General features: G+C 42.6%; 1 protein-coding gene across 4 annotated transcripts in view; it reads left to right on the plus strand.

The window, feature by feature from the left end:
- ebf1a (EBF transcription factor 1a) overlaps positions 1–27976 on the plus strand; it is a 432193-nt gene that overhangs the window by 334685 nt on the left and 69532 nt on the right. For all 4 annotated transcript variants that reach the window (XM_048543553.2, XM_048543551.2, XM_048543554.2 and 1 more), the window contains one exon: positions 18129–18217. In XM_048543553.2, coding sequence (XP_048399510.1) covers positions 18129–18217 — 89 coding nt within the window. The remainder of the gene's footprint in view (positions 1–18128; positions 18218–27976) is intronic.

The following is a 27976-nucleotide window of genomic DNA, read 5'->3' on the forward strand; positions in this document are numbered from 1 at the left end:
TGCCCATTCCGTTATGATGCAGTCTTATAATGCACCATTACATTGCTTCCTTACGGTGCTCTGTTACGGAGCTCCATTACAGTATTCTGCTAAAGTGCATCATTACAGTGCTTCATTACAATGCTCCATTACAATGCCAAGCTACTCTCTGGGTGCCCTTGGCCTCTACCTTATGTTCCAGTCATTGGCAACACAATGGAGTTACTGTCTCCCAGAATGATCACCTGCCAGACACTGCTGCCTCACGGGGATTGGCCACCCTAACAGAGTTAACGTGGCAACTATTTACCTCCCAGCTGATGTGTTAATTAACAAATCTGTTTGCTGTTTGTGAGATTTTGCGATGCTCTGACTAGCTTCCCTGTTTCCTTCAAGGCAACATTGCCCACGTTTCAAAAGTGTTTAATTGGCTGTGAAAGGCATTGGGATTTGCCGAGGATTTGAAAGGCACTGTGTAAATTTGAGCTCTTCCTTTTAATATTTACCTGACAGCCCAATGCCAGTGTGCATTAATGTAAGGTGCAGAAGTCATAAACTCAGTCAGATTCATTGACACCAAGCTTGCCTCTGTATAGATTTCATTCATACCTTTGGTGATAGGGTCTAAGGAGGGGGATATTGGTATTCAGTGGTCCTGGTAGAAATTGCATATTGTTCACAGGTTTAATAATGGGGGCTCGATCGCAGAATAATGGCCTCCCCTCAATTTGCATTATCGTACGGCAGTCGGTTGTAGAAATTTCAGACCCATTATGTCTGACAGCAGTTATCTGATCTGCTTCTCTGCAGTGTGCGAGTTCCAGTAAACCATGTCTTATTGTCTGACCTTTTCATTTTCCGCCGAAAAAGAGAGATCAGTTCCTCGAATGTAATCGAGTGAGCTACAAGGCAGGGTACAGGGAAAATGCGTGCTTTGAAAATCCAAGCATGCGGGGAACAAGATGCTTTAAATCAATGCCATTTATCTTCTGGCTTGCCCCAGCAAAACCAATGCTGGGCTCATTTAGAGGCGAGGTAGCTGATATAAGTATATTGTCACAATGTTCAGTGAGCTGTGAGACCATGGGAGCACATGTTCTTCTGCTATTCTTTTATATCTAATTTTTGATGAAGTTATTACAGGTAGTGTCACTGCTGAATAGAGTGCAGACAATGATCGTGTTAAACAGTAGAGCCGGGCATGTTTTCATTGGAAAAGTAATAAAGTGCTTCTTCGCCCCTGCTCTTGGCTGCACAGGAGGATGCTTTGACCCCTAGTTGACCTTTCTAATGGTGCTCTACCAAAGCGTGCCTCTTCCCCTTGAACACACAGCTAAACTGAATCACAATCCTTTATTATATTTTTTCCAAATTGGTTCAATTTGTTAGTGATTTGGCCTGCGTTTTGCAGATCTGCAAAGCTTCTGGGGCCTCTGTCCAGCCGAAATGCACAAGGGATAGAGAGAGATGGAGACCTGTTCATCCTGGAACATGTCTGATTTTTTTTTAAACCGGGTACAGAAAGTAAATGGCTTTGCATTTATCTTACAGGAACTCAGAGGGTGGGGAGACTCCAGCCAATTCAACAACTCCCTGAGTGGGGTTGTGTCAGAGAAAGACTGAGATATGCACACCAAGTGAAGCATGTTAAATTTAAAGTGACAGCAGCAATTTTGCACTAGATTGACTTTAACAGTTTGCAAATATAACTCTACTCGCTGTGAATCAAAGAGAGTTCCCCTATGTAGGTGAAGAATGGAGTGAAGCTGCAGCATCCCATGTGGCTGTTTTCTTTTCAACTTCAAGGTACTCTTTCTCAACCTGATTGAGTGTGGGTGAAGCTTGGTCTTCCAGAACTTTGTTGCTTCCCACTTTCACCGCTGTCCAGAGCAGCCATTGACTCCCACCGGGCTATCATTCGATGGATGTTAGAAGCCTTCCAGTATCTCACCCAGGTGCCCATTCTTTCAAAGATAGCTACAACATTGCAGGAGGCCATTCGGCCTGTCAAGCCCTGCAAGAGCAAATCTCAAAAGTGCTCGCCTGCCTTTTCCCAATCAATGAAAATGTTTTCTCTTCAACCATTCGCCCAGTTCCCTTTTGACCACCACTACTTTTAACCTGCGTCCACCACACATTCAAATACTCTCGATCGTAAGCACTCGCTGTGTAAAATCTTCTTTATTAACTCCTTTGTCTTTTGCCAGTTACTTTTAATCTGTGTCTTCTGGTTCTCAACACTTTCTGTTCTGTTTTTCTGTCTGCTTTGCCCACAGCTCTGTTTTTAACAGCCTGTATCGAATGTCCTCTTGTTGTTCTCTTCTCCAAGGAGAAACGCGGTGTCTGTAATCTATCCACGTAGCTCATCCCTCATCACACTATCCAATGTCCCAAAACCTTTCTACTTCCCTCTCTAAAGTCCTCTGATCCTTCCAGCAGTGTGGTGCCCAGAATTGTGTTTGGTTCCTCAGTTGTAGCTGAACCAGCATTCTGCAGTAGTTTGACGTCACTTTCTTTTTCTTGGCATAGATGGTGATGGAAGGAAGATTGAGGGTACTGAAGCCAAAACTCTATTCTCATCCAATACCTGGACACCCAGGGCTGGGAAGCCAAGTTAATCAGTTCTTGGGTTTTGGACAAATCTAGCCCGGCAGTGGCCAAATTTCAGTGTGATCGGTCCAAGTTGGGAATTGAACCTTGGCCTTGCCTCTCATCATGGTTGATCACTACCCATCCAGCTATCTTGTAGAAGTTTTGCTGCAACCAGGCCCTCTGTGGAGATTGGTAGATGATTTGTAAATCCTCCAAGTGACAGGAAATTGGAGGCAAGTACAAAGCAGCTTAAAAAATATGAAGCTACCTGACACTAGGTTTTATTGTGTGGCAGTGATGTACACCATACGGTGAGTGTTGATAAGGCATCTAGCCATGAGAGACATCACAGCCGAGCTTAATCTTGACGTCCTCCAAGCACTTTTTACTGAGTTCAGTCTGCAGTGGTCACGTGTTGGAGCCCGTCTCTGAACTTCTTTCCTTTTTATCAAACACATAACTTTCCTGATTTATAAGGTTCAGTACAGCTCACGACCCAACACGCTCACAGCAATGAAGACAATGCATTTATTCACAAATAAATAATGGAATGAAACAGGAAGAGTAGCCAATGAAACCACACAATGCAAATACAAATGTGTGCACAATGGGGAAGTGCATGATATGTTTGTAGCAGTTTGTAAGAATGCCTTCTGATTGGGCTGGCAGTCATTGTTACATAGTGAAACAATTGCTTTGGAGTGGCCAATTCAATCTCTTTTCATTCTATACCCTCAAACTATTGTTCATCCTGAGGCTGCATTTACTTCCTTGTCTCCTAACTCTTGCTCACTTCAATAACTGTGTGTTCAAAAAGCAGCTCCAGACTGTGTGAAGCCCTTTGTACATTTTACATGTCAGAACCAACACTTCTGCTCTTGATATATAGGTTCCCAGACAAACTGAACAATTTCCCTCGTACATGCATCCAATTGACAATAGAAAACAGATGTCCACTGGGACAATGAAGACTATCCAGGCCATCTGGTAGGAGATATGAACACTTTTGCGTGTTCGTATTGAACATACAAGCTTTCACAACAGAACAAACCAGTTCTTTATAGATCAAAGGAGAAACACCACTAATTAAATCAAGGAAACAAACCAAAAGACTCCAAAAGACAAAATTTTGAATTGGATTGTTTTACCCAATTTAATTTCCAGTATTATCCTTTGATCTAAAAGGACAGATTCTTTGATAGCAAAAATAACAAAAAAAGAGAATTACTTCTTTCCCACAGAGCAAGAAACTCAATAGTCTTTTGTTTCAAGAGTTGTGCATTTTTTTTCTACTCATTAAATAGTTCATATCCCCTTAAAAAGCCCACAGCCTCTCTTTCCCTACCACCCCCCAGCCTAAGCCAGATATCAGCAGGAATATTTTGAGGATGTTAATTGGGATATAGCAGATTGGAAATGTGGAGTCAAGCTGTTAGTGGCCACAAACACTTATCCGTTTTCCTCACATTGGAACCTGTGAGGAACTGGTGTCTGGGTGGATGAAGTCACCATTCCAGCAACTAAAGGCCTTTTTAAAACTTAACCAATAGCCACAACTTGTTTTCCCCTTAATTAAGAAGTACATCTGAACATCAGCAATTTTGTCCACAGAAAAAGCTATTATTCAGTTCTTTACGTGGGTACTAAGCACTTTAAAGCATTCACTGACATCATAGGGCATAGTCCTTACTTGGCTGTTACTATAAACTGATCTTTCTCACTAAAATTCTCTTTATTGAGTGCTACATTCCCAAACTATGAGTTTTCAGGAAGCATTGCTCTTGGGAACACAGTGCTGGGAGTGATGGGGTTGTGAATTTGCAGTCACAGTTTCCCCAAATGTGGGATTGTGCTGTTCTGGGGCTCTGTGTTTTGGAAGATAGACAGATTTCTGCCTGAAGGACTAATATTGTGTTTGTTGTGCCAATGGCCCAATCATACTATCAAGGCTCAAAGTGTTGGCAATGTCCACTTAAACTAGATCTAGAAAGAACCTACATTTCTGTAGCACCTATTGTGACCTCAAGGCACAAAAGGCACATTATGACCAGTAAAGTACTGGTTAAAGTGTTCTCTCTGTGCTGTTGTAATATCAATCTTGTGCACAGCTCTCATAAACAGCAACATGATAATCTGCATTAATGATGTTGGTTGGTGAATAAGTAAGGAGATCAGTTTGTGACAAAAAGTGGCGCCAAAAGTGTTGGCTCAGCTCCTATACTGGCTGAGATTGTTCCTTTCAGCCTCTCCTCTTGCCTGAGGTGTGGTGACCGACAGGTTTAAACCATCACCAGTTGTCTCTCTTTAATGAGAGTGCAGCCTAATGGTCTGGTAGGACTGTGGTGACTTTAACTTTGATGAATAAATAATGGCCAAGTCTCTGGGGACAGGTTCCATGCTCTTCTTTCAAATAATTGCATTGGGATGTTTAGGATCTATTGGAGAGCGAAGAGGATGAAAGTCACAGGGCAATGCACAGCCCTGGGAGACATTCAATGCATTCAAGGGAAGGCTTCCTTCATTTGCTTTATGCTTTGGATTGCTTTCACAGATTTAATCTCTTGCATTGGATAGGATAGGATAGAAGAACAGGCAGCAGAGTCAATTCCTAGTTCTGGCGACCAGATCTGAAGAAAGACTTGGAGACCAGATCTGCTGAGGTCCAAGGGCAACACATGACTAGACTGTGATTTCAATGTGCAAGATGAATGGGCTGGAAAAGACCAGCTGATCCGTCAAGACAGAGTATTGCAGCATTATGACGACATTTATTCGCTCCTATCCCTTGGTGTCAAAACCCGTTGCCCATCCAAGATGTGCGTGCGTTTGCTAATGTTTAATTTTAGTGTTGTATCATCGTGTGCAAGCTACTATGAATGAATTGGTGAGATATGTGATTTCATAGACAACAAGCAAACCCCTGAGGCATCTCTGTGACCCGTCGGTTGTGACTTTGACAGACACTTTCAAGCCCCCAGTTCTGTGAGACAGCACATTTTGGTTAAAAAAAGTAGTGATAGTGACATGTTGAATGGGGAAAGCCACATGATGTGGATACACATAGGAATCTGAGGTGACAAGATATGAACTGTGTAAGACTACCAAATAGTCAGTGAAAAACAGGATTTTTATAGCTAGGGATATAAAATATATAAAACGAAATATATTGGAAAACGTTATTAATACCACAACTGGATGGTTTTTAGGCTTCATAAGAGCTTTTATAAGAGCAACTTATAAAAGTACATATCGCGCTTTTAAGTGGAGGTGCCCCAAGGTACTCCACAGGAGCTCCGGTGAATAATATTTGTGGCGAATAATATTCATTACCAAACCATTCCTTCGTTGTTGCTGGATCAAAATCATGACGAGCCAGCACCGTGACAGTACTTCCCCAGGAGGAGTGTAGCTTTTTTCTGCTCCCCAGCGCCTTCTCAAGGGCAACGAGAGATGGGCGATCAATACTGTACTTCCCAGTCATGTCCACATTCTGTGAATGAATAGGAAGAGGTGATATTAGGATAGGTGACCAAAAGAGATTAGTGTTTAGGAATGCCTTAAAGGAAGAAGAGTTTCAAGGTTTAGGACCCAGTTAGCTGAGCGGGAGCAATGTTGGAACACTTAAAATTTGAAATGTGCAAGAGGGTAGAACTTCGTTAATATAAAATTCTTAAAGTTTTGGAAGAGTTTCCAGAGATAGGGAGGAATTAGGCAATGGAGGGATTTGAAAAGAGCGATGATAATAAAATAGCCAATGGAAGGGTGTTGAAGCAATAGTGATTCAGTTAGAGGCACCTTGTATTTTAATTAAGCATTGCGTCAAGTATCCTTTTACCACTCGGGAAATATTCGAAGGACTTGTGGACTGATTGTTAACCCATTGAACTACCTTCATGATCAACAAGTCATGGAGTGGGTCTCGATTCCAGAGCACCTGCCTAGAGGTAGGGGCACTATCACTGCTGGCAGTGAGGATATAAGGACTTGAAGAATTTTGATCAGTTTGATCAGTTCTCTTATTAATTAGAAGGTTGCGATACTTGTGGAATATGCGAGTAAAGTTAGTCATTGAAACAGACATCATATCAATGTTATAGTTACAAGGTAGAAAAGCGGATATGGGACTGGGGATGTCACATGATGGTGGGATTACTGCTTATATGATGAATAATGGAAGCCAATCTTCCATCCATGGACTTCTTTTCCATACCCGTTGCTGCGGGAAGGCTGCCAACATTATCAAAGACTGATTTACCCCCATAATGATCTCCTACAACCTCTTCTGTGAGACAGAAGATACAGAAGCTTGAGCACATTAATGATTTTTAAAAGTATTAGATGTGAGGAAGAGAGGCTGTTAGACATTGGGGAATTGGCTGGGCGGACAACAATTTGCTTGCTTTGCTCTTGTTGGGAGGAATGTTGCCATTCATGTCGAGCAACAGACAGCAGGATGACATTGGCTGAAGGCAGGTTCATTCGGGAGTCTGGGCCAGGGCATTACGTGGGTACAAATGTAAATTCCCCCTTCTCCCAGAATCTGCCTTCGTTTCAAAAAGCAGGCTCAAAAATGTTGACAAATGACATATGGAATGTTACAAAAGCTTCCACCTTCAGCCACAGACACAGTGAAAACATGCACCCATCATATGCATTGAACCCACCCTTCCCTTCTGCTAGCCCCTCACACGTGCCATTAAGTACTCCCAAATACTTCCTGTATGTTGATTGAATGATACACTGGGCAGCAAAAGAGCTGCATGTAGGTGGCTATTTAACAGGCTCAACAGTTTGTCAGTTTGTGATAGTGGAGGATGTGCTCCTTCCCTTCTGTAATAACGAAATCTGGTGTAATGACGCTATCTTGCTAATCTGATGTTATCGCGCCTCATTTAATATTTGTGTGAGGTTTTTTTGTTGCCTTTCGTTTATGGGGCGTGGGCCTCATTGGCAGCATTTATTGACTTTCCTTTCTTGCCCAGAGGGGCAGCTGAGAATAAACCACATTACTGTAGGACTGCAGTTAGATGTAGGCCAGACCAGGGAAAGATGATTTCCTCCCCTCAAGGACATTCGCAAAGAAGATAGACTTTTACGACAATCAACATTAGGTTGGCTTTTGATCCAGATTTTTTTTTGTTGCATTTAAATCCCACCATTTGCTGTGTTGGGGCTTGAACCCACGTCCCTATAACGTCAGCTTGGGGTTGTGGTGACATTACCACCATGATACTGCTAACCTCATCGAGCCCACTCACATGATTGGCATGGCCGTAAAATCCAAGCCCATGAGAGAACAGGACTTCAACTGCGTTCCAATCAAGTTGGAAATCTCAGCATCTTGTGATGCTGGGATACGTTGTGACAAGCTGCGTTACTCTGCAATCGAAATCCTGAGTTAGGATGATTTACAGAACACAGCAGCCAAGTAGTGTAAGCCAGATTCCGCTTCTGTAATGCACCCCTCAACAGAAAAAGGTTGAGTCCAAATTCTTCTGTTTTTTCAATTTCCCCTCTGACACAGTGGGACCTCTTAATAATGTTGAATGTTCAGAAAAATTCTGTTACTTTGGCAGTTTCGAAGTGGACCAGCCAAAAATATTAGGGGGATGGAAGGGTAGAGGAAGGCAATCTGTTTCATTCTAGTTTGGAAATGATGCAGATGTTATGAGAACGTGCCAGATTATCACATGTATTGAATTAACAAATGTCAGGCTAACAAGTCACTATTGTTTCCAGGGTTAGACTTCACCACTGGCCCTGCCAAATTATTACTTGGTTTATATTGTACTCAGGATATGGTATAGCTATCAAGGATGAAAAATTATTGTACCCTGTCAAACGAAAAATCTCCCTCATCAGCCAGCACAAGTTATATTTCAACATTGACAACCTCAAACAAAATACACCCAGCCTGCTTTTGATAAAATTAGTTTTGATTCCAAGTATTATCTCTTTGTAATCTAAATGTAGGAACAGAGGTAGACCATTGATCCCCTCAAGCCCACTCTGCCATTCGACTAGATTGCAGTTGATCACCCTCATTTACCTGCTTTAATTCTATACCCCGCACCCAACAAATACCCATGGAAGCCAGTCTTAAAACTCCAGTGCCCTGTCACCTTTTATTGGGAGGGAGGCCCAGATTTCCAGTGAACTGGAGGATGTGATGCATTTCTGTGGGCACCAGATTTGATGTTCACACGTAAGTTCAATCAGTAAGCTGTTCAACCATGGAGTGCATCACATGCTAAGCCCCATCCTGTCTGATGTTGCCGCCCACCCCCTGCAGATGACAAAGGCAACCTTGGGTATTCACTCCCCCTAGGGCTGTCGGGCAAATAGGGGGCTGTCTTCTCTGCAGTCACCACAGTGCCACCTGAACTGGTGGCTATTGCTGGGACTGCAGCCAGCCACCTGACCTTCTGCAACATCCCCACAATGCACAGCGTCATTGGAAGCAAGACCCCAAGGTATTTGGGAGGCTCTGCCAGTGCAGCACCAGGATTAGGCCTCCCAGGGAAACGCTGGGTGGAATCAGCATTAGTTCATTCAAGTACATCATGAAATGCTTCAGAAAATGGCATTTTATGAGAACACATGTGTGTCTGAGATAGATCCTGAATGCAGCATGTTTTAGAAGTTTGACCACTTAGGTTCCCAATGTCCTTTTTCACTGAGGGTTGCCGTTTGTTTTTTTTTTGGGCCTACAGTATACTGATGGATAGTTATTGACTGCTAGGATTTGTCAATTGCTCTGCTCATTTTCACTCTAACATGCAAACACCAGACAAGAAGAGGCGACCTGATTGGACTTGTTCTTTTCTCATTTCATAATACCTATATATTTAGCTAATACTGCTGGATTCATCTGGAGTTTCCCTGAAGTGGAAGTCAGTCCAATGGACACTGCTAGCTGCAACCTTGGTGAAAAATTGCAGGGTCCTTTAAAAAGATATAAAGCATAATACTGCAGACCCTGGAAATCTGAAACAAACGCAGAGAATGCTGGAGAAACTCAGCAGATCTGGTAGCACCTGTGGGGAGAAATTCCTCTGAGGGAAAGAATCATTCTGGACTCAAACCATGAACTCTGATTCTCCCTCCACATTTCATAGAATCCCTGCATTGTGGGAACAGGCCGTTTGTCCCATCAAGTCTGCACTGACATTCTGAAGAGCTTCCCACCCAGCAGTCCTATCCCTATATCCCAATATCCCACCATTTTCCATGGCTGTTCCATCTAACCTACACATCCCTGGACATTATGGGTGATTTAGCACAGCCAATCCACCCTAATCTGCACATTTTTGGACTGTGGGAGGAAACCCACGCAGACACGGGGGGAACATGCAAACTTCACACAGATAGTCACCTGGGTGTGGAATTGAATTTGGGTCCCTGGTGCTGTGAGGCAGCAGTGCTAACCACTGAGCCGCTGCAATTATGCTGTTGGTATTTTCTGTGTTTGTTTTGTTAAAGAGATCGTTTTGTCATTTTATTTGAACTTTTCACTTAACCAGACATAAAACACGTTGAACTTGGGCTCAAAAGGCTGTTTGGTTGACAGTCAAGTACCTGCCAATTGGGTCATGAGTCTATTTGCTTTACCGTTTTGTGTAAGGAGATGGGACATCACAAGAATGGACGGGTGGTAATAGCTAATAAAATGTGAGGCTGGATGAACACAGCAGGCCAAGCAGCATCTCAGGAGCACAAAAGCTGACGTTTCGGGCCTAGACCCTTCATCAGAGAGTCTCTCTGATGAAGGGTCTAGGCCCGAAACGTCAGCTTTTGTGCTCCTGAGATGCTACTTGGCCTGCTGTGTTCATCCAACCTCACATTTTATTATCTTGGAATTCTCCAGGATCTGCAGTTCCCATTATCTCGGGTGGTAATAGCTGGAGTGGGAAAGGGCAAATTGATGAAATCTCCAGGAATACGCTTACCGCAGTTGACCACCCTAGCTGCAGGTGCAGCTCTCATACTTTGGTCAGCCAGGGATGGAGTGATCGTATGGGGTCCCGTGCGAGTCAAGTTCTATAGTTTAACTGCATTCGCTGGCGAAAGACTCGATCAAACATCTGGAAACTCATCTGTTCTGGACCCAAGAGCGGTCAGGAGAATCAGGAGTGGAACCCTCTGCACTGTCAGATGTTACCATCCTGGAGAGGAACAGCTGGGTGGATCCACATGCTGGCACAGCCTGCACTTCAGTTCTGCTCTCACACTGCCTTTGCACGGATCGCATTGATCGAAACCGCACTGCCGCGCATGTCTTCTGGGTTTCTGCAGGGGATTCCTTCAGGTCAATCCAACTTGGCCCCCATCCTGCTACAGAATGAGGAGCCAGACGCTTGAACAATCCCTTTGCTCAGTGACCCGGCCCAGTGCATATTTGTTTTCCTGCAGAATGACATTAATATGTGTCACAGGATAAGCACTCCATGTGTGCAGCACTTTATTACATCTTGCAATGCAGTGCTGTGTACTGTTTAATGCCCCTGGGCTACTAGATTGGTGGAGTTTTTAAACAAGTTATTTTAATTGCTTATATGAAGTGTCGATCATTCTGCCACTCTTGGCAGTGCAACTCAAGAAAACAAATTCCTTCCCGAGTCAAATCAGACAATCTTTTGATTAAGAACTGAAGCTCTGTTGACATGTTTAGGATTCATTATTGCGAAATTATAAAAAAAATTGGTTCATGTGAAGGACCCAGCAACAGAGGGCTGGAGATTGTAGCTCTGTTTTTGCAATGGGATGTATACAGGGGGTGCAAAGCAATGGTTAGAAAGAACGTGCATTTATGTAGCACCTTTCAAAACCTCAGGATGCCCTAAAGTGCTTTGCAGTTTCTTTGAACATGTATCACAGCTTCAGGCGGTAAGGCTTTAATGAGGATATTGAATCATTATTTGGATAGGAATGGTGTGCAAGGGAAAAGGCAGGAGATTGCCATGAAGTAATAGAATCGGCACAGTGGGCCAAATGGCTTCATTCTGTGCGGTAACAATTCTTTGACTCTGTGATTGCCATAATGTGGGGAGCACATCAGCCAAACAGTAATGAAATCGTGGCCAGATTGTTTGTTTTCTCAAACAAAAACAGAAGTTGCTGGAAAAGCTCAGCAGGTCTGGAAGCATCTGTGAAGAAAAAAAATCAGAGTTAATGTTTTGGGTCTGGTGACCCTTCCTCAGAACTTCCTCCCTGGCCCTGAAACATTAATTCTGATTTTTTTTCTTCACAGACGCTGCCAGACAATAGACAATAAGTGCTGGACTAGGCCATTCGTCCCTTCGAGCCAGCACCACCATTCATTATGATCATGGCTGATCATCCACAATCAGTATCCTGTTCCTGCCTTATCCCCATAACCCTTGATTCCACTATCTTTAAGAGCTCTGTCTATTTCTTTCTTGAAAGCATCGAGAGAGTTGGCCTCCACTGCCTTCTGGGGCAGAGCATTCCATATATCCAACACTGTCTGGGTGAAGAAGTTTTTCCTCAACTCTGTTCCAAATGGCCTACCCCTTATTTTTAAACTGTGTCCTCTGGTCCTGGACTCACCCATCAGCGGAAACATGCTTCCTGCCTCCACAGTGTCCAATCCCTTAATAACCTTATATGTCTCAATCAGATCCCCTCTCATCCTTCTAAACTCAAGAGTATATAAGCCCAGTCGCTCCAATCTTTCAATATATGATAGTCCCGCCATTCCGGGAATTGACCTTGTGAACCTACGCTACACTCCTTCAATAGCAAGAATGTCCTTCCTCAAATTGGGAGACCAAAACTGCACACAATACTCCAGGTGTGGTCTCACAAGGGCCCTGTACAGCTGCAGAAGGACCTCTTTGCTCCTATACTCAATTCCTCTTGTGATGAAGGCCAGCATGCTATTAGTTTTCTTCACTACCTGCTGTACCTGCATGCTTGCTTTCATTGACTGATGTACAAGAACACCTCGATCTCATTGTGCTTCCCCTTTACCTAACTTGACTCCATTGAGATAGTAATCTGCCTTCCTGTTCTTGCCACCAAAGCGTATAACCATACATTTATCCACATTAAACTGCATCTGCCATGCATCCGTCCACTCACCTAGCCTGTCCAAGTCACCCTGTATTCTAATAACATCCTCCTCACATTTCACACTGCCACCCAACTTTGTGTCATCAGCAAATTTGCTAATATTACTTCTAATGCCTTCGTCTATATCATTAATATATATCGTAAACAGCTGCGGTCCCAGCACCGAACCATGTGGTACCCCACTGGTCACTGCCTGCCATTCCGAAAGGGACCCGTTTATCACTACTCTTTGCTTCCTGTCAGCCAGTCAATTTTCAATCCAACCCAGTATTTTGTCCCCAATACCATGTGCCCTAATTTTGTTCACCAATCTCCTATGCGGGACTTTATCAAAGGCTTTCTGAAATTCCAGGTACACTACATCCACTGGCTCTCCCTTATCCATCTTCATAGATACATCCTCAAAAAATTCCAGAAGATTAGTCAAGCACGATTTCCCCTTCATAAATCCATGCTGACTCTGACCTATTCTGTTATTGCTATCCAAATGAGTCGTAATTTCACCTTTTATAATTGATTCCAGCATCTTTCCCACCACTGACGTCAGGCTAACCGGTCTATAATTTCCTGTTTTCTCTCTCCCTCCTTTCTTGAAAAGTGGGACAACATTTGCCACCCTCCAATCCGCAGGAACTGATCCTGATTCTATAGAACCTTGAATCCAATTAGAATCTATAGACCTGCTGAGCTTTTCCAGCAGCTTCTGATTTTGTTCCTGATGCACAGCAATCTTAGTTCTTTTCGGTTTTTGTTTGTTTTGGTGAGTTTGCTTGAGGAGCTTCCCTCCATGCCTTTGAAGTGGTGATGTGGAATTGCCTTTGCCCACCTGAGCTTCCACAGTATAACCTCTGAATGAAGCGCCTCTGACAGTTCACCGACTGTAGATGATGGGTGTAAGTCCTGAAGTTAACTTGTAGCCATGATCTATGAATCAGAAGTGGGAGGTCCAACCAAGGCTGTCTCCTTTGAGACGCAGCCAGTCAAAAACTCTGCCAAGACTCAGAGTCACAGCAAGCAGCAGCAAAATGACCACTTGGATGGGCAACGTGGAATCTGGAGCCATTGTCTTGAGGTGACGAAGAGTGGAATAGAGATCGAAATTATCTAGTAAGGGGGATGTACACCGAGTTTTTGAGCTCATACCTCTGAGTGGGATGTGAACCTGTGACCTACTGACCAGGGATGAAAGCTCTAACACTAAGACATGATCAAGTTGCCTTCTTGAAGTCTGGACCAGCCAGATGAAGCTGATCAAAAGCCTACTGGTTCTCTGAAATTAAAAGCAATCTCTTGAATGTGTTATTCTGAAGCTCGGGTGCTGTCTGTCTTGTAACATTGCGCCAGGGGCTGGCTTAGCCCACATGCCACTTCCCAACTTCACCCGAATGGTCAGTGTTCTCATGTTTGAGCCCAGATATTTGAGAGAGGGGAGTCACAGCTGAGCCTGCTTGGGTTCACATTCAGTGCTGTATGTGCAGAGAGTATCCAGTCAGGACATTAGATAGACAATGTATGCTCTCATTGGTTTCCTTTTGTTGTGAGTGCCGTATTTGTTTAAGTGTGCAGGATCTTTAAATCTATTTATTGCTTTTGTGCATGTGCATTAACATAAGGGACTAGCTTGTTGACGGCCATGTATTATTCAGGAGCAGGAAACACTGGTCTGCTTCTCTTCTGAACCCTCAAAACTTTGCCATCCATGAATGACCAGCAGAAGATGCCAACTCAGCAGAGAGCTGGCAACTGCCAAGTCTAAACAGGTCTTTAATAGCTAGGGGATCAAGATTGGCTATTCAGCCTGCTCTGCCACTTAATACGATCACGATCAATCGAGTACTTCAATGACTTATGCCTAACCTGTCTGCACAACCCTGTAGACAATTGATAGTCATGAATTTATCAACATCTACTTTAAATACTGAGCTTGCATAGACCTCTGGGTGACAGAATTGCAAAGGTTCACAAACCTTTGTGCAAAAATATTTCTTCTCATCTTATCCTAAAAGAATGTACTGGTTGGGCCAGTATTTATTGCCTGTCTCTAATTGCCCTTCAGAAGGTGGTAATGAGCAGCCTTCTCAATTCCCAATGGTCCACTTGTTATTGGTAGACCGACAATGTCATTATGAAGGGAGTGCCGGGTTTTGACCCAGGGACGCAGAAGGAATGGTGATGTACTTCCAAGTCAGGATTGTGAAGGGAAAGTTGCAGGTGGTGGGTGTCCCCATGAATTAGCTGCTGATATCGTAATGTGCAGATAGACACACAGGCATAACTAGACAGCAGGACCAGGTCAGGTGACTTAAATTTGGCCAAGATAAAGCTGCAATTGTTGGAAGATGCAGAATAACAGAAAATGCAATAAATAAAGGAAACACTTGCAGTTTTATACTGTTTGATCCACAACATCAAAGCATCCCAAAGGCCTTCACAATCAATTAAGTATTTTTAAAGAGCAGCCACCTATTTTAGTGTAGAAAATGTGAGAGCCAGTTTATGCACAACAAGCTCCCATGAGCTGCTCTACTGACCTGTTTTCCTGTGGTCTTGGTTGAAGGATAGATCTTATCTGGAACTGAATCTTTCTATCTCCTGCGATTAGAAGTTCCCACTTCCTAACCACCCGTACCCTGTCCAAAAAAAAAGGACAGGTTAGGTACTTCACAAGAGGTTGGGGAGTGGAGAAGAGATTCCCAGAGAGTCCTGACCTGGATTTTAAATTTGGGTCACTCTCTTTAATCAGACTGTCTTTCACATTTTGGGGCAGGACAGAGAATGTACTCTTGATATGAGGGACAGCTGCAGAGTACGTTTAAGTTTCCAGAAATAGAATTGAGAGAAAAGCAGGGGTACTTCTAGGTGCTAATTCCCTCATCACAAAACCTGATCAGCTCAAATAGAGGCACCTCTTAATCCAGGCAGAGTCACTGTGTATTTCCCCACCTGCTTCATTTCTGTTGAGGATTGATTAGAGATTTCACCTCCGCGCACGCGTGCACACACACACACACACATACACACACACACACACACAATCACATAGACACAGACTCACTCACGCGATCACATTGACACAGACACGCACACACGCAATCATATAGGCACACGCACATGCACATACATGCACACACACTCACTCGCTCACTCTTTCAGAAACTAGTAGGGAGTCAAAAACCTGGACTTTTGTTGGAACTTGCAGCTTTCAACATCAAACAAACTCCAGATAGACAGCCACCTCTGACTCTGACCAATCCATGGGGAGAAGCTGAAGGTGATGATGAACAAAAACCTTCATTTTATCATGGTTTGGGAACTGCCTTCTACTAGCTCACTGCGGTTGCTCAACACAACAGTGAGATTAAAAAAACAAAATCAAAATAAGATTAAAGAGGCCGAGGGCATCGGATGCTGCTTTTCTCTTTCTATAGATTTAACTTTGATGATTTACATGTCATGAAGACATGTTTATATTCAAATTGCTGTTTTTTCCTGACATTGAACAAAACCTTAATCATTAAGCTGATTTGAGTGGGATAACGGCCATTTACTAGGCTTGAATAGAGTGTTCTGATAAGGCGTCACTTGCAGTGTTCGCAGATGAAGCCCTGTCACTCAGGAATTTGCCAGGATGAGTACAGCATAGCGGATGACTGACAACAATTTTGGATTTTTTTTGGTAGATGACAAGTTAAGGGGTTTAGTGGTGCAATTATGCACTGAATTCAAGGTGCTCAGATGTAAATGTCCTCTAACCACTCTGTCATCCCAGCCTTATTACAGCTCTTTTATGCTGTTTCCTTCACGTGGAGCTGAACCCCTCCATCCCCTGCTGCTTCACTTTTTCAGGGGGAGGGGTGTTGTTGGAGTGGGCGATGTTGGAGGTAGTGGTAGTGGCTGTAGGTAGGGGTTCTGGCAGCCTCATGTTTAATACTGGAAATGTAATGCACCTATCAGGTTGTTTTATTTTACAAAGATTTTTTCTCTATTTTGAAATTTGGCAACTTATTTCTGATAGCAGAGCATTTTAATGTTTGTATATGGATATTTAATTTAATATCTGTCCTCTATGGATTGTCATTTGGAAAAAGAATGGTTATTGTCTAATAACAATGGAAGTCCCTCTGTGTTCTTTACTTTCTAAATCTTTCTTCCTTATCCACTGGTGAATCATCTTGGCCCCTGACTGCAGTGGACACTGATGTCCTGTAAAAGCAGTGAGGGACCGTGGGATTTTGTACTGTAAGCTCAGCCTAATTCTGCCCTCTAGCATCTACACACGTTCATGTTCCTGCAGCGGGGCTCAGTCGAACAGGGGTGAAGAGCAACATCTTTGGCTTACTGTAGTTCTCTACAGTGTCGATCGCTCCCAGACCTCCACCGTAGCTTAAGTCAGCACTGACTGTGAGATTGCTGTTTGATTTGATGCTGCATAAAGCAGTGACTTTATCCGCTAAGATGTATTAACAGGTTTTAACAGATCTTTGTGGCTGCATTCCAGATAGTCCCAGTCAGCTCTTCTGATAGTCTTTTTTTTAAGCACATTTTGCTGTTGTTATTTGTGCCACTTAATTCAAAGTATTGCATAATTCATTATGCAGTCTTTGAATGTTTAAAAATAAAAAGAAAAGTGACTGAGAAAATCAGTCAGTCTGGCAGCATTATTGAACAGAGAAACAGAGCAAACATTTCAAGTCTGGTATGACTCTTCTTTGGAATGAAGTCATAAAGTGGACCTGAAATGTTAATTCTGTTTCTCTACCCACAGACACTGCCAGATCTGCTGAATTTCTCCAGCAATCTCTTTTTTTTATTTTTGACCTCCAGCATCCACGATATTTTGCTTTTGAATTTTCAGAAGCTGATTGGACAACTTTGAAATCACAGTCGAGGTATAAAATCTTGATTCTCGGTTTAGGTCCAAAGGTCCTTTTTTAAGGAATAGCACGTAAAGTAATGCTCTCTCTGCAGTTTCATGGATAGTAAAATGTGCCACCAAGCATATGGAAATTCCAGCTTCAGTTCTTTATCTGTGTGTCTTTGGGCAGCACATCACCTTGGGGGTTACACATTTGCCTTCAGTGCCCAAAGTTAGGGGATGGGATGCAAGCATCCAGACACTGCTCAGCGATTCACTGTTAACTGCCCATGACAATGGGGGTGGGGGCGGTTAGTGGGGAACACTCCTTCAGCTGGTCTTGGCTTTTCTTCCTAGAAGGTAATCAATGTTCCCCATGTGTACCTTTACTCATACATGCTTCATGTGTGAGCCGATATAAATGAGTAAGGTCCCTGAGATCTTTGGCCATGAGGACCATCACAGGTCAAGACTAGCAGGAGTCAGCAGCAGGAACCTTGGCTAATTGCCACTTTGATATCTCAATTGTTAGTCTCATTTCTGGTGTCTTAGTGCTGGCCTGCTCTTTTTCTCACTTACTGATCTCAATTCTTCATCCTTGTTGCAGCTCTGAACGAGCCCACCATTGATTATGGCTTCCAGCGGTTGCAGAAGGTGATCCCTCGACATCCGGGTGACCCAGAACGATTGCCAAAGGTCAGTTACATACTTAAACCTTTTTCAGTAAACTAGTTCGAAGCACTGAAGCATTAAAAGCCTGACTGGTACATTGCTTTGCACTAATAGGAATACTGGAGCGTAAATTATATTGTCGGTGCAAAATATGGCAGATAAAATTCTTCTCTTTATTATTGTGTTGTACCTGTGTTGAAGAGGAGATAAATTCTTCCCTTCGCTATCAAGCATTGCACACATGGTATTGTTATGTTTCCATAGTCTTACCAATCCATAGGGCTGTTGTCGCATAGAGAGAGATGACTAGTTGTGATTTAATGTAAGGCCCACCATATCTCAGGCAAGGGGAGATGTTGAGCAGGAGGGTCCTTCATGGCACCACAGTTAGTGATGAGAATTGAACCCACACTGTTGGCATCACACTGCTTCGCAGACCAACCGTCCAGCCAACTTATGGTCCTGCAGCCAATATGTCCCTCCCCTCCTTCTCTCCTGACACTCACTATCTAATGATATCGCAAAATGCTTCAACGGTTAAACTAACTTCTGATTGTAGTCAATGCAGTAATGCAGTGAAGGTGGGGGATGAATTTCCGCACAGAAGAGATCCCACAAACTGCTTTGTGGCACTGTGGATAATCCATCTTATTGACATTAGTTATGGGATAATTTTGAACGGGTTACTGAGGAGAATTCCACAGCTCTTGGTTGAAGTAGCTCTTTAGGATCTTCTATCTCTATCTGAGAGGGTTAATGGGAACCCTGGTTAGCAATGCTCAAGGATAGATCTACAGATATTCATCATTCTCTGACCCTTTCCTGCAAGAGGCCCAGCCTCGGGGGGGGGCAGTGGTGATGAGTTATTGGCATTGTGAGACTTCAGCATGAACTCTGGCACTGTACCCACCTGATGATCCAGACTGTCCAGCAAGGGCTTGCTGTCAGGAGCAGGGTCCTAGTCACACGAGGAGACCCACGGAGCTGCTTTGTAACAGACAGACTTACTGTCCATCTGAATATAGGAAGGATATGCGGGGCCTTCAGCGGCTACAGAGAAAAGCTGCCGGAATGGTTCCAGGGATGAGAGATTTTAGCGACAAGGTTAGACAGAGTTGGAGAAATTGTTGCTTGTTCTCCTTGAAGTAAAGTTGTTTGGAGGGGAGGGGGTGCCCCTGAGACGTACAAAAGTCTCACTGGTTTGGATAAGGTTGACGATGAGAAGCTGTTCCCATTTGCAAGGACAGCGGTCCAGTTTTTGCCTAAGAGAAGTAAGGATATGAAGAAACAGTGAGCTGTAATCTCCTGGACTTCACTGTCAGTGAGAGCTGGGTAGAAGGTGAGTAGTTGATTAATTTGAAAAGGAAACTGTATGGCCCCTTGAAGGACATCAACTTGCATGGCTATGGGGATAGAATGGGCAAGTAGAACCAGTTGGATGGCTGTCAAGGGAGCTGGAATAGACTCAATGGGCTGAATGGCCTTCTGTGCTGTGATGATGCTGTGACTCTCAGTATGACAAAGCAGCATTTAAAAAATAAGTCAGAAGCTTAGCCCCTCATGGCCCCAAAGCTTGACAGCACTCGATGAGCTAACTCTCACATGAGGTACCAGAGAAATCCATTTCGAGCATGACGGAAGCAGGCATAAAAAAAAGGGAGAGAGAAAAGCTGGGAATGATTCAAAAGCACAGAACATTCACAAACCTTCCATTTAATCAACAAAGACATGGTGTGCCAAACTAGTTCTGAGGGTACAGAAAGACTCTAGAGTATCAATTTAATTACGAGGTTATCCTGACTGATCGAATATAAATTGGGACAGGATACATGGTTGCTGTGCACTCTCTTTGAGGAATCAGGGATAACAAATGCCAGCTTGTGAAAGGGAAACAAAAGCTGTTGGTTGTAAGTGGTGGGACAATCAGTGACTGTAACGAGGAAAGATGGGTTAATGTTTCAGGAACAACACTTGAGTGCAACAAGACAAATGAATTGACATACATTTGGAAACCGTGATGTGAAAAATCTAAAATATTCGAAGAGATTGTTTTTCTAGCAATATACATGCCTTAGTGATCATTTGGAAAAGACACGATGAAAGTTACAGCTCAGACTATTTGTTCTTATCACGTGTATCTTCCACTACTCTTCATCCACTTTACCGGCAAACTTTCTCATTCAATTCCTCCCTCATGTGTTTATTCAGCTGCATAAGGCTAGACTATACTGTTCACTTCCACCATTCCTTGTCATTTTCAAATTGTCATTGCTGGACTTCAGAAGCAGTTGTTTCAGGGTAGCCTGGGAAAAGTTGAGCACAAGGTCTGTTTGGAATATGATGCTGTGCATAACCTGTTCGTGAACCACCTTGGTGCGGTCCCAAAACTGCACCCAGCTATCTGTTTTTTTAATGGCGCTCCAATATCCAATCAGGCATCTTCACCTTGCTGGCTGCTGTTAGTGTTTTAATTTTTAAAAAAACTTGCACTTTGGTAGAACCATTTACACCCTGAGAATGCCCAAAAGTGCTTTGCAGCAGTTGTGCTGCAGAGAAGCGGGACAGCCAGTTTGTGCTCAGCAAACTCCCACAGCATGATTGTATCAGAGATAATGGGAACTGCAGATGCTGGAGAATCCAAGATAACAAAGTGTGAAGCTGGATGAACACAGCAGGCCAAGCAGCATCTCGGGAGCACAAAAGCTGATGTTTCAGGCCTAGACCATCAGATGAAGGGTCTAGGCCTGAAACATCAGCTTTTGTGCTCCTGAGATGCTGCTTGGCCTGCTGTGTTCATCCAGCTTCACACTTTATTACCCCACAGCATGATCTTCTGTTTTCTGATTTGGCCAAGGGACAGACATTGAGCAGCGCTGATTCCCTACGGATCATGTCATGGTTGTCAAGGAAATCAGTTAAACCTGGACGGCAACTGTGCCAATGAAGCTAATTCCAATTCTAACACTAATTCTATTCTGGATGGCAACTGGGTCCAAGTCTCCTGTTCACTAGGGCAAGAACCTGCAGACTCTGCAAACTGTAGAATCCACCCAACTTTCCTCCGTTTCCATGAATGGATCAAAAAATAGAAGTGTTCTACAACTAGGGCACCGTCCAACTTGTCTCATTACTGCTCAGGCAGTTGGGAATATTACTCCCATTCGGTCTAACTAGCTGCACCTGATTCCAGCTACCCATTTACAGCCAGGCAACTAATTCCAAGGAATTTTCTCCCTCGGGGTCTTTACTTGTGATATCCAAACCTTTGGCTGTGTGCTGTGCTAGGAGGAAGGAAACAAAATACCTGCCTTCATGTGGCACTTTTTATGACCCCAGATGTTCCAAAATGCAAAAAACACTTTTAAAGCACAGTCACATTAATGAAGTTGGAGTTGCCTAGTACCTCGTTGCTCTCTGTAACATCTCCCAAACAGCAATCTGATCACAGTCGGTTTGAGGTGAAATAATTGGGCAGAACTCCGGAAAAACTTGCCCACTGTGCAAAAGAATGGGGCACGGGAATTTTTGCATTCACCTGCAAAGTCAGATGAAGCCATAGTTTAATGTTTCGTCTGAAGAGAGTCATCTCTGACAATGCAGCTCTCACTCCATATTGCAGTAAGATATTCAGAAGGGGGCCCGAAAGGGCACACTGTTATTAGGCATTCATTAGGCCATGGGTGCAAGCAGTGAGAAGGGAAATATATATTATATATGTATATATATTTTATTAAACAGCATAATGTAATCATTTTCAAACCTTCGCTTTGCTGTATGCGAGGGCCCACAGGGGAAATAAACATTTAAATGTTTTAATTTAAAAACAAACTAACCCAATTGCCAGCAATGAACTGGGAGGCCTCAGAATATCTGGACTTAAACACATCAGGGTCTGTTGTATGATTGAGCTGCACCTCTGTCCAAAAACCCAATCCCTAGTGTGGCCCAGATGAATTACGAGTGAATTATAGCTTAAGCTAAAGTTAGCAGTACTCGTTTGACAGGAAACAAAATGCAATGAATAGATAGAGAAAAAAGGGGTCAGTTCATATCAAGCTGACAGACATATTTTACTTGTCAAGCGGTTCACGCAGTGACTATACGGTGGCAGGGCTGGATAAATTTCCGTCAGATCCCATCGACAAATTTGCATCGTGTTTGCCTCCATGAGAAATCAGATGGCAGGCGAGGCTTTGATCCCAGCATGTTCCTGGGTTTTATCAAGAGGATACAGGGGCTCTCCGATGTTATGTCAGGAGGCACTGATTTGATCGCTACATGGCAGCGGAATCACAGAGCGATTCTGTTCAGAGTGGATAGATTGTACCCAGTGTCGTGGCTGTCTTCCGAGTAATCTTTGATAAAAGACAAAATTCAGTGGAGAGAAGGGCGAACAGCGTTTGTGTGTTTCGCTCTTCCAAGCTGCAAAATACCAGGCAAATTGATCCTCTGGGAGTAGTAAATACACATTACTTTATCTTGTACTTCATGTCCATGGCTTTCATATACCCCTGAGTCCTGATAGAACAACAATAGTTAATAGACTAAAAAGAGTAATTACAAGCATCTTTTCAGCACTTCCAGCTTGACTGACTTTGTGTGACCTTATAATTTTTACCTCAGCTAATCTGGCTGCTACATTTTTGATTCAATTTGCATAGCCTGTGTAGTGTATAGTGATACATGACCTTTTCTTAATGTCACCTGTCAAAGAATTTTACACCAGTGTTATAAAAGAAAGATATTCCATTAGAGATTCAATGTCTGATAAACAGAGCCATTGACTGTTGTTGGTTAGTGAAGATTCAAAATGGCAGAGGGATGGGACAGTGTTGAGAAACAGGAGAGAGGCACCAGGGTAGGATAATGATGGTAAACAGGAGAGAGAGTCAATGGGATGGGATAGTTTTGGGAAACAAGAGAGAGAATCACTGAGATGGGATAGTAATGGAAAACATGGGAGAGAGAGTCACTGAGTTGGGATATTGATGGGAAACACAGGAGAGAGACAGTCAATGCGATGGGATCATGATGGGAGATATGTAAGGGTCATAGATAGGGTAAGTGTAGAGTTCTTTGTCTCACATAGTCAGTACTCATTCAATTTATACTGTAGCCCAAAGCTTAGCTTCAACTCCAAAGCACCCAAACGTCATTGAACTTCGAGTATATGTGGGACCAATACTGAGTCTTAACTATTTAACCCCATGGCTATACTAATGCAGAATGTTGGCGGCGGGGGTGGGGGGGGTCCCATGATTTTGGCTACTGGAGCCACCTTACCTTTCTGTAATTAGAGTGCTACAAGGATCAGCCCAAAGGGCCTCACTTATTTACCATCTATATTAATGACATGGAGTAAACACCAGAATATAATGTATCCAAAATTACTGATGATCAAAAATGGATGGGATTTCGTGTTGAGATAAGGATGAACAGAATCTGCAAAGGAATATATATAGGGTGAGTGAGTGGGCTAAAAATTGGCAGATGGAGTTTAGTAGAATAGATATTGAAGAAATATTTCCACTAGTGGAGGAGTCTCAAACTAGAGGACACAGTTACAGAGAAAGTGGACATTCATTTAAAACAGAGATATGAAGGAATTTCTTCTCCCGGATGATAATTGATGTCTGCTTCAGTTAATTGGCATTTCTGAATATTCTCACTTGTTATCCATGCAGAATTGCTCATGAATGTGGCACATGGCCCAGCTAGTCTGAGGCTGTTCTTATTCTCCGCAGAACCCTTATTCCATCCTCTTCTCCATTTTATCCAAACTCATTAACAGAACCTTCTATTCCCCTTCCCCATATTCATTATTCCAGCAAGCCAATAAATACAGCTGTTTCATCTCAACCACTCAGTGTGGCAGTGAATGCCATATGACAGTCATCCTCTGGGTAAAGATGCTTCTCTTGTACTCTCCAACCAGATTTATTAGTGACGAGTTTAGTTTATTGATCACAGCCTTTCCAAATTTCAACTGATCCCCTGTCTCAGCAGTTTCCTGAGAAAGAGAGCTCATGACTTTTGCGAGGAAGTGCTTCCTGCTGTCATTCTTTGAGCAGCCTATCTCCAGCTTCACCTTCCTTACCTATTCCTCCAGATTTCATTCCTGATCCATCAAAGATCTCAAGTTCCTGGGACAACCATGCAACTACCTGTTTTAGGTACAGGCTCCTGAGATTTCTAAGTGGTATTGAGATGATTCCAATCATTTTGCAGTCAACATGGTCCCAAGGACACACCACCTTGAGAGGGAAAGATCCACATACATAAGATTTTGATAATTAGCCAATAGGTTATCGTGTTTCTTGCCACTCAATGCGGCTTGATTGTGTTATATCAACTTAACACTGGAGAATTAGCAGCAAATATCTGAATTCTCGTGGGTATGAACTGTTTGTATCCCAGAATTGTCATTTGATGTTGCAAATCATTGGGAAAATGGAAAGGGTTCCTGATGGGTTTTATTGGTCAACATGAATGGTAGAACTGAGATACATAGGTGAATGAGAGCAAGAACTTGCATGCCTACAACTCCCTGCTTCATTGTCACCCAATACATTCATCAACCAGTACGTTCACTACATTTTTGTTAATTTGAAGCTCTGCCATTTGCTGTTCTCTGTGAAGGAACTGATTTCTGCTGTTACCACCAGCCTTATTGTGTGGATCACACACAGGCACTGATCAGCAATCACTGTCTGCTTTCATAACCAGAGACAACTATAAATGGGTGAAACTGAAGTATAAAAAGTGAGGCAGTGTGCTCCCTTGTGCCAAATTCTAATTGCCCTCAGGATGTCTTGCCTGACAGAGACAAAGACAAAACCTTTTGCAATTTGTCATCTGAGTGCACAACTTCTTCTGTTACTTACACTGTCAACTTATCTTGGCGGATAAAGGAAGTTAATTCACCTTTTGTTATTACTGCTGTACTTGTCTGCATTGTTTGTGCACCTATGCATTAATGCACCAAAATGGTAAATACTCTCTGTTATTCATCCAGGAGAAGGAGAAAAGTACAATCATTGAAGAGATGGTCATGGGTTTGATAAGGGAATGCCATTAATTATTGTAGTTTTGTAGCCTAATCTAAATGTCACAACACGTAATACACTACAGCCAAGGCATTTTCTTTTCGTCTGTTTAGAAATATATTTCATTGCATGTGTACACTTAATTATAAGTGGAAATATAAAGTAAAAATACCAAAATGCTGCAAACACTTGGCAAGCCAGGTAGCATCTGTGAACAGCTGATGACCTTTCATCAGAACTAATTATATTGAAAGGTCATCAAATCAACATGTTACCTCTGTTTCTCCCTCCACAGATGCTGTCTGATCTGCAAAGTATTTCCAAAAATTTATGTAATTAACATTAATATGTCTTTCATTAGATTTTTAAATTAAGGGAGAATTCATGTAGAATCGATGTGTAATTACGTGGTTGTTGGTAATGCTGAATGTGTGGAATTAATGGGGTAAACTTTACAAGGAAGTGAAACTGACATTAACAGAGTCATGGTCATTAATGCAAATAACCCTGAGGTTTTCCATGCCCCTTGACTGCTTATTAATGCAGCTTCCTCCCTCTCCAAGCAAATTCCCTTGATTATGTCATTGGCACCAACTGATTAAACAAAATACAGTGCTGAGTTAAGGGGAGAAACAGATAAAGACCATCTTTTGGAGTCACTTTCTAGGAAGATTTGAAAGCCATCCTGATTCACATCTTTGCATGACATGCACATGCATTGTTGTTATGGGCTTTACAGGTGGAGGAACATTCCCTCAATTCCCGTATCCCAAAAATGATTGATACTAAGGATTTTCAAATTCCATTTTTCTCCAGTTATTATCAGCCATGTAAAATTCCTGTTCAGCCAAATATCATTTGAGTTTATATATGATTGCTGTTAATCACAAACTGATAAATTAATAACTACTACAAAAAAAGGACAAATATTGTTGAAGTTTTTCATCATGCATTCAATAACAAAATTTGATAGAACTACTTATGTAAAGCAAAATGTGAAAGGACAATTCTTGCTAGTTGTCCTGATGAGTACAGCTTATTTCAGTTCATTACAGCTAAAAATACCTTATTTCAGTGATATTTAATGTTCCGTACTACTAAATGATTATTTGTTAATTGTTAGAGGGAGTTGTAATCTCAGTAACAGTTTCATATGTGTATTTATATACAGTAAAATTTATACAATATATATTCAGATATAAAACTCCAAACCATTTATATATAGTATGTATGTAATATACAGTGTGTGTATAGTGTGTGTGTATATGTATGTGTGTGTATTTGTATTAGCATACACTGAATTTATTACACATCAGGACTTCACATGTTTTGTGACTATACATCCGGATTATTAAACCATTTGAAATTTATACATTGTCAAGGCATTTGAATTATTAATTTGTAATCAAATGTACAAGCTGGTTAGACAGTCTCTCTCAAATATTTTTTATTTGCAAAGGCTAGTTTACAGTGGTCGTATTAGAGAATATGACACTGTTAGTCAGCTCATTCTCCGAGGTGTTGAGATAAGACCATAGGATTTAGGAGGGGAATTTCTGCTCTGCCATTTGATCATGGCTCATACGTTTCTCAACTCCATTCTCCTGCCTTCTACCGGTAACCTTTGACCCCCTTACCAATCAAGAACCTATCTATCTCTGTTTCAAAGACTTGCAATGATTTGGCACCACAGCCTTCGGTGGCAATGAGTGCCACAGAATACCCACTCTCTGGCTAAAGAAATTTCTCCTAATCTCAGTTCTAAAGGGCCATCCCTTCAACCTGAGGCTATGCCCTCAGGTCCTACTCTCTCATAGTAGCGGAAACATCTTCTTCACATCTACTCTATCCAAGCCTCTCAGCATTCTGTAAGTTTCAATCAGATGCCCCCTCATCCTTCTAAACTCCATCGAGCATAGACCTAGAATCCTCAACCTCTCCTCAAATGCCAAACTCTTCATTCCTGGATCATTCTTGTAAACCTCCTCTGGGCTGCCTCCAAGGCCAAGAGATCCTTTCTTAGATATGGAGCCAAAAACTGCCCACCATATTTCAAATGCAGTTTGACCAGAGCATTATACAGCCTCAGCAGTACATGCCTGCCCATGTATTTTAGCCCTCTTTGCATGAATGCTAACATTGCATTTGCCTTCCTAATCATCAGCTGAACCTGCATTTTAACCTTAAAAGTATCCTAAACTCGAACTGTTAAGTCCTTTTGTGCTTCAGATTTCTGAAACCTTTCCCCATTGAGAAAATCGTCTGTGTCTCTATTCTTCCTACCAAAGTGCATAACCTGACACTTTCCCACATTGTACTCCATCTGCCACTTCTTTGTCCACTCGCCTTGCGTGTCCAACTCCTTCCTCAGTCTCCCACCTCCTCAATACTACCTGTCCCTCTACGTATCATCCTGCCTCCAAGAATGGGCCATTTCTATGGGAGTTGCTTATACAAACATTGAATTACATAGAACGTACAGCTCGGAATCAGGCCATTTGGCCCAAAGGCTTTGTGTGGATATTTGTTATCCACACCAGCCTCCGCCCACCTAGCTTTGACTAAGCCATTAGTATCAGTTGTTCCTTTCCCCACCATGTGACTGTCTAACTTTCATTTAAGTGCCACTATTCCTATTCGCCTCAACTATTCCTTGTGGTAAATTATTGTAGGTTCATAGCTATCACTTTGAGATTGTTGCTCATTTCATGAAGACTTTGTTTGAGAACTTCTGCCT

Source organism: Stegostoma tigrinum, chromosome 13 (genome assembly GCF_030684315.1).
Source record: "Stegostoma tigrinum isolate sSteTig4 chromosome 13, sSteTig4.hap1, whole genome shotgun sequence".
Lineage (NCBI taxonomy): Eukaryota > Metazoa > Chordata > Chondrichthyes > Orectolobiformes > Stegostomatidae > Stegostoma > Stegostoma tigrinum.